The 7111-nt window shown below is 33.6% G+C and overlaps 1 protein-coding gene across 1 annotated transcript; it reads left to right on the top strand.

Moving 5' to 3' along the window:
- The first annotated feature begins 236 nt into the window (after positions 1-236).
- Positions 237-6653, top strand: LOC143555397 (exocyst complex component SEC6-like). The gene is made up of 26 exons (XM_077044981.1): positions 237-314; positions 379-527; positions 1637-1675; positions 1774-1862; positions 1978-2068; positions 2147-2236; positions 2330-2409; positions 2537-2629; positions 2760-2786; positions 2908-3015; positions 3102-3237; positions 3317-3361; positions 3448-3503; positions 3595-3703; positions 3823-3963; positions 4036-4215; positions 4313-4396; positions 4478-4564; positions 4641-4685; positions 4763-4841; positions 4931-5000; positions 5145-5232; positions 5330-5419; positions 6104-6220; positions 6297-6359; positions 6494-6653. The coding sequence occupies exons 2-26, from the start codon at positions 399-401 to the stop codon at positions 6626-6628; spliced, it is 2271 nt and encodes a 756-aa protein (XP_076901096.1). The 5' UTR covers positions 237-314; positions 379-398; the 3' UTR covers positions 6629-6653.
- Positions 6654-7111: the final 458 nt, after the last annotated feature.

Genomic DNA, 7111 nt, shown 5'->3' with positions numbered 1-7111 from the left:
CTACACCTATCTATCACGTCGTCTTCCATAACTCCGGCACCGGTGCTACCACCGTAACCTTTAATTCCTCTTCAATTCAATTCAATTCAATTAAACAAAGTAAGTTCATATTTTATTCATTATTAATATTAAATTAACCTCCAATCATTTCAATTTAACTCAAATCTAGGTCTTATTAACTTCTAACATCTCTCTCTCTCTCTCTCTATATATATATATATATATTTACAATTCACTTCACAGGAGAGATCTGATTAACTAAATCTGTCTGTTACAAATTCAGTGTGATCTACCTACTGTCATCCACTTTACCGGTACGCTTGAGATCTCTATGTTAAACCCTAGGTAATTCACACTGACCGGTTGAGTTTGTTGAAGTGTGTGTAGTTTCAGCGAAGATGATGGTTGAAGATCTAGGAATCGAAGCTAAGGAGGCTGCGGTTCGCGAGGTTGCCAAGCTGTTGCCTCTTCCTGAGCTTTTGCTGTCCATTTCTTCGATTAAGGCGGATTACATTGCGCGACAGCAGGTTAATTGTTATCTTCTGATCTTAACTCTTGTTAGTTAGCAAAAGTTAGTATCAAAGTTCAAACTGTTAGTTTTAGTCTATGCTGTTAATGCGGAAAAATAGCGGATATCGGTTATCGCGGTGGGATAGTGGTAACTTTGCTAAATTTATATAATAAAATATAAAACACAAACCTATCTAATATCAATAGCAAAATCAAAAGTCAAATATAACACCAAGTCACTAACAAATCAAATCTGTTACAAATTGCTGATTTTTTTCCTTGATTGTTATATGTGTAATTGCCTAATTGGTGGTTTAATTTGTTAGTATCTGCTTAAATCCTCCAGTGAGTTTAGGGCTAGGGTTAAATTTAAAATTCATCACTCATCAGATGCGATAGAGTTTAGGGTTAAATTTAATGTATATGGGCTCTGGGCCAAAAAACTTAACGGGTATGGACTTGGGGTAGTAAAACTGGTCATATTTGGGCCAAAAACTTTTCAACCGATAAACTTGACGATAAGACCGATATACGGGTAGTAAAATATATCGGTAAATATCGTTGATGTTATCAGAACCGATATTTCGCTGGACACCTGATAACCGATATAGCACCGAAATTGATAGCAGTCAGTGTTGTAGAACTCGCTAGGCGCTGGCCGGTCGGTGGATTGGAATCGTTATATGTATATTTCAGTTATAATACACACATTTTTATATGTAATTTTCAGTTATACACACACACACACACAAACACACATACACATTTTTTATATGTAATTTTCAGTTATACACACATTTTCATATGTAATATACAAAGGTTGGCTGGAATTTATGGAGTCTGGAAATTGGCCCGCACATTTGGTTTGATTAGGGGCGATTTGGTCCGACTAGACACGACTAGGGGCTATTTGGCCGATTATCGACTAATTTGGCTGATTAGCTAAAAATTAGTCAGTCACCGGCTGACTAGCGACTAATCACCCACTAGTCAATGACTAGTCCTGATTTTTCCAACACTGATTTTAGTTTAAAGTTTCACTAGGAATATGAAATTGAGTGCTGTTTTGTGTAGTTTCTAATTCATTGATTAAAATTGGCACTATGAATATGATGTTTGATTTCAGGCTAATGATGCACAGCTTAGCACCATGGTTGCTGAACAGGTAGATCTTGTTTCTGAATGTTATGATCTAAATGAAATTATGGTGATGAAATGCTTTTGGTGAACTTGATTCATCAAGTTTGTGCATTTTGTTTACAGGTTGAACAGGCACAGGCTGGTTTAAAAGCACTTGCTTCGTCTGAGAAGACTGTAAATCATCTTCGTGAGAATTTTGTTAGTATTGAGAGGTACATTTGGTGACACATGAAGTCACTTTTATATGTCGTTTGACTCAAATACGATATATGCAGTTGATGTTTAGACTTTAGACTTTAGACTAAGCATAGTGCTTTACCTATTCAGGTTATGTCAAGAATGCCAAACATTAATTGAGAATCATGATCAGATTAAGCTTCTTAGTAATGCACGAAATAACTTAAACACCACATTGAAGGTATGCATCTAAAATGACAAATCATGATTATTTATATTGTTCTTGTAACAGTTAACATAAAATTAATGTCACTATTAGGATGTAGAGGGGATGATGTCAATTTCAGTGGAAGCTGCTGCAGCACATGATTCTTTAAGTGATGATAGAGAGCTCATCAACACGTATGAGGTACGGGTGCAATGGTAAACAAAGCAGTAAAAGCTAATCTTATGTTTGAAACATATTATCTTGACCGTGCATATGTTTCTTCAAAATTTTCAGAGGTTAACTGCTCTTGATGGGAAGAGGAGGTTTGCATTAGCTGCTGCAGGATCTCATAAAGAGGAGGTTGGCAGACTAAGGTCAGTATCAAATTTCCCTGATTTTCAATTTTTACATTTTGATGATTTGCTGACAAATCTTTATGTGAATGCTAATCACACTAAATAAGTTTTGAGGTTGATGTTATTGCCATGGTATATATTACAGAGAATATTTTGAAGAAGTAGATCGGACTTGGGAGACATTTGAGCAGACCTTATGGTCACATATTTCCAATTTCTTTGAACTTGCTAAAGAAAGGTGTGGTAATCTACATCCGTGTTCGTCATAATCTTTATAGAGAAAGTTCTAAATGAATATGTTCTAGCATGTCATGATTTTTAGTCTGTAACTTTTGGCTTATGTGTGTTATTATGTGTGTTAATTGCAGCCCGCAAACACTTGTACGCGCTTTACGGTATGTTTATAATTCAACAGTCTTAATGTTATTGTGTCACGGTTTATTGATTCTTCTAGAAAATTTTTTCTCTGAAGCTAAAACACTTGATATATGTTCAATATTTCAATTACCCTTGCAGGGTTGTTGAAATGCAAGAAATTCTTGATGAACAAATTGCTGAAGAAGCTGCTGAGGCTGAAGGTGGTGGTGCAATGGCATCAATAGCAAATCCTCAGAGATCTGGCAAGTACGTAATTGTTATTAAAATAAATTTAATATATAAATTAACATAATTACGGTTTAAATGTTATTTCATTTGATCCTTACGTGCAGAAAATCTACTGCTGCAAATGCATCTTCTAAAAACCTAGCAGTGCAAAAGGCAAAACAGGGAAAAGGCTACAAAGATAAATGTTATGAGCATATAACAAAAGCTGTTGAAAAAAGATTTAGCAAACTTTTATCAGAAGTACTTCTTCAACCTATTTATGCAATTCCGTATCGTATATTTTTACCTTATACTTAAAACAATATATGTGACTTGACAGCTTGTCTTTGAAAACCTTAAAGGCGCGATAGAGGAGGCAAAAAAGGTATGTTCATCAAGTCATCGATTTATTTCCAGCTAAAAATTAGGATAAAACTGTCAGTTCAGCATTTATTTGTATACTATTTTCAGATTGGGGAAGAGCTAGGAGATATATATGATTATGTGGCTCCTTGTTTTCCTCCAAGGTTTGTTTTGTAATTTATTTTTTTCCTTATGTTATTGATTTTAGTCTTTATGTTGTTAGCTAGTTTCTAAAATGAATTATTGTTGTTGCAGATATGAAATATTCCAGCTCATGGTGAATTTGTACACAGAGAGGTTTATACAGTGGCTAAGACTGCTTAGTGATCGTGCTAATGATATTACAAATATTGAAATATTAAAGGTATTTCTGAATGTATTATCATTATCATCATTTCACACTTAAAATGACTTTATTATTATTATTATTAGTAGTAGTAGTAGTAGTAGTATTGTTATTATTATTATTATTAATGATATCAGGTAACCGGGTGGGTGGTTGAGTACCAAGAAAACCTAATTGCACTTGGCGTTGATGAGTCATTAGCTCAAGTTTGTTCAGAAAGTGGAGCAATGGATCCCCTAATGGATTCATATGTTGAGAGAATGCAAGCGACAACAAGGGTAAACTTGTAAATATGTTATCAGGTTTTGTATACCGATACTTTATATTGACTTTTTTTTAATTGTTTTCAGAAATGGTATATGAATATTCTTGAGGCTGATAAAGTACAACAACCAAAGTCAACAGATGACAGGAAGCTTTATACTCCAGCTGCTGTTGACTTATTTAGAATCCTCGGAGAACAAGTGCAAATTGTTAGAGAAAATAGCACAGAAGTCATGCTATACAGAATTGCTTTGTCTATCATTCAGGTATATACAAAATCAAAACAACCTTAATAATATATGTATATATATATATTCATATTGCTGTACTATCTAATGCAATATGCTACATAATCTAATATAGGTAATGATTGATTTCCAAGAGGCTGAAAGAAAGAGACTTGAAGAACCTGCTTCTGAAATTGGTTTAGAACCAATATGTGCCATGGTTTGTAGTTTTCCGTGTTATTTATACTTTATATAAATTAAGCACATTGTCTCAATATACTGCAATCTTTCATTATGACAGATCAATAATAATCTACGTTGTTATGATCTTGCCATGGAACTAGCTTCTAGCACTATTGAAGCCCTTACAGAAAATTACGCCGAACAGGTTATTATTTACGTAAAAATCGAATTATTCTCTTTTCTGATAATGGCCAAACTTACAACCTTGACTTTTGTGACAGGTTAATTTTGAAGACACATGTAAAGGCTTTCTGGAGGTTGCAAAGGTAAATTATTACTATTATGTTACCCTTGTGTAGAACTTTTAATATGTTTTCTGTATTAACATATCTAATTGATTTAGGAAGCTGTTCTTCAAACTGTCAATGTCATTTTCGATGATCCAGGAGTGCAAGAATTACTGGTCAAACTTTATCAAAAAGGTATTTTTTAAAAAATTATCTTTATCAATTAACTTTTTTTTCCTTTTCTTTTTTTAATGGAATTATGATTTTTTTTATTGCGTATGCAGAATGGAGCGAAGGACAGGTTACCGAATACCTGGTGGCAACATTTGGTGATTATTTTACTGATGTAAAGATGTAAGATTTCAACTTTTAACATTAGTAAAATTTAAAATATCAACTGTATATTTCTCTCCTTCTGTTGGCCATGTGCTTTTAATTGAGGAATAAATTTGTCTTTCTTAATCCTGTTTTTAAATATCATGATTTAATTATTGTCAGGTATATTGAAGAAAGATCATTTAGGCGATTTGTTGAATCTTGCCTCGAACAAACGGTCATTGTTTATGTTGACCATCTTCTGTCTCAGGTTTCTATATGTTCAAACTTAAAACACACTTGTGCAACTACTTTTAAGTTTATTCTCTCTAGGATGCAAATAAATGTCAAAATTACTTTTATTGTAGAAAAATTACATCAAGGAGGAAACGATTGAACGGATGAGACTTGATGAAGAGGTTCTTATGGATTTCTTTAGGGAATATATAAGTGTTAATGTAAGTAACTTACCCTATGCACAATAATGAGGTGGAAATTTTGACCCACTTACATATAAATGCGGCCATTTACTTATCGTAAGTGGGTCAAATAAAAAGATTAGCTAAAAGCGAAATGAGCCAAATGGGCCTAAAGATAATCTAACAGGTTAGGTTGAAAGTCACCCAAAGATAATCTGGCGTGTACAGCCTTCTAAATCTTATTATTTGAAGATTCAAATTATTTTTTTAATCATAGACAACACATTCTTTATTAATAAAAATTGACATAAAAGTGTTTGTGGGTTGTCTTTATCTGGTCCTTTTGGACCCGTTACCTAGGGTACATGCAAATGAGCCTAGCTGCTCGTGAGCTACTTGAGTTTGGGTCGCTAAAAGATCAAACCAACCCGATCTTAAACGGGCTTGAAATAAGTTCGTTTAGTTAACGAGCCCGAGCCCAAGCTTCACTTATCGAGCTTGAGCTGGCTTGCGACCTAAATGAGCCTATTATTTATATAATTTTTGTCTAATGCATTAAATATATAATTCTATAATAGTTATTATTATATAGAAAATTATGTAAAAAAATAGTCATAAATGCATATAAATTCTTTGAAAAGTAATAAACGAGACGAGCCCAAACCGAGCTCTTGCATCTCTTTGTTGCTTCTAAATCTGAAACTTATGATTTGGTACATGCAGAAAGTTGAAAACAGACTGAGGATATTAATCGACTTGAGAGAGCTTGCATCAGCTGAGAGTCCCGATACTTTCACTCTTGTTTACACACACATCCTTGAACATCAACCCGATTGCCCAGTAAGTATAGTTTTATTTGCTAATTTATCTGTGTGATTTTGTCAGTTAATTTAAGCCATTTTCATGATGATTGCAGCCTGTTGTTGTTGAGAAACTTGTTGGACTGCGTGAAGGAATACCCCGCAAAGATGCAAAGGAGGTATGTAATATGTATTATGTATAGCTCCGAATTTTGATTGCATATAACAGTAAAAGTTTCAACTTCTCTACGTTAAATTTGTTAAACTTAAAATTCCCCCTTAACGAACACATTTATTATGGTCCCAAAATCAGGTTGTACAAGAATGCAAGGAAATACATGAGAGTTCACTCATCAATGGGAACCCTCCGAGGGCGGGTTTTGTCTTCTCCAAATTGAAGTCGCTAAACACCTCAAAAATCACTAATATTTTGCGAAAGCTGCATTAATTAAACATTAAATCGTGTGCAATTTCCGGTATGTATTCTTGCGTTAGTTTTTTCTTTGTAAAAATATTATCGTCTGTATGTTGTTTTCGTAAATTAGTTGAGTTTGTATTTCCAAACGATATAGAATATAATGTTTACTAGAATTTTGCAGCATCATAAGTATATAATTTGGATATTCATGATTTGTATCTTTATTCGCGATTTAATTACAATGTTTTCATCTTTTTTGAGTAATCATATTCAACTTTTGTATGGCGTGTCGTGCCTGGCCGTGCAGGGGTAATGGTTCAGAATGGGATTTTACAAACTAGGTCAGCACAAGTCGTTTTAAAAGACGGTCATTTTGGTTTAGGATAACTATTTTGATCACCTCAAACTCATCTTTTTCAACATCAATCTTATTTGCATTTTCATCTGGATCAACAAAGAATCAAAATTGTTTTGATTACAGTAATGGAACTTTGTTTAGTTTATCAAAAACCA

The sequence above is a fragment of the Bidens hawaiensis genome, unplaced genomic scaffold (assembly GCF_021521415.1).
Source record: "Bidens hawaiensis isolate Kalapana, Puna unplaced genomic scaffold, B.hawaiensis_p1.1 tig00000055_1, whole genome shotgun sequence".
NCBI classification, from domain to species: domain Eukaryota; kingdom Viridiplantae; phylum Streptophyta; class Magnoliopsida; order Asterales; family Asteraceae; genus Bidens; species Bidens hawaiensis.
This window is presented reverse-complemented; position numbering and strand designations above follow the sequence as displayed.

Excerpts from the sequence above, each read along its gene's own strand:
- LOC143555397 (XM_077044981.1), top strand. The coding sequence starts at position 399 with ATGATGGTTGAAGATCTAGGAATCGAAGCTAAGGAGGCTGCGGTTCGC. Across the intron at positions 4,397-4,477 it reads TAGAACCAATATGTGCCATG|ATCAATAATAATCTACGTTG; the intron begins GTTTGTAGTTTT and ends TCATTATGACAG. Across the intron at positions 4,842-4,930 it reads GGTCAAACTTTATCAAAAAG|AATGGAGCGAAGGACAGGTT; the intron begins GTATTTTTTAAA and ends TTGCGTATGCAG.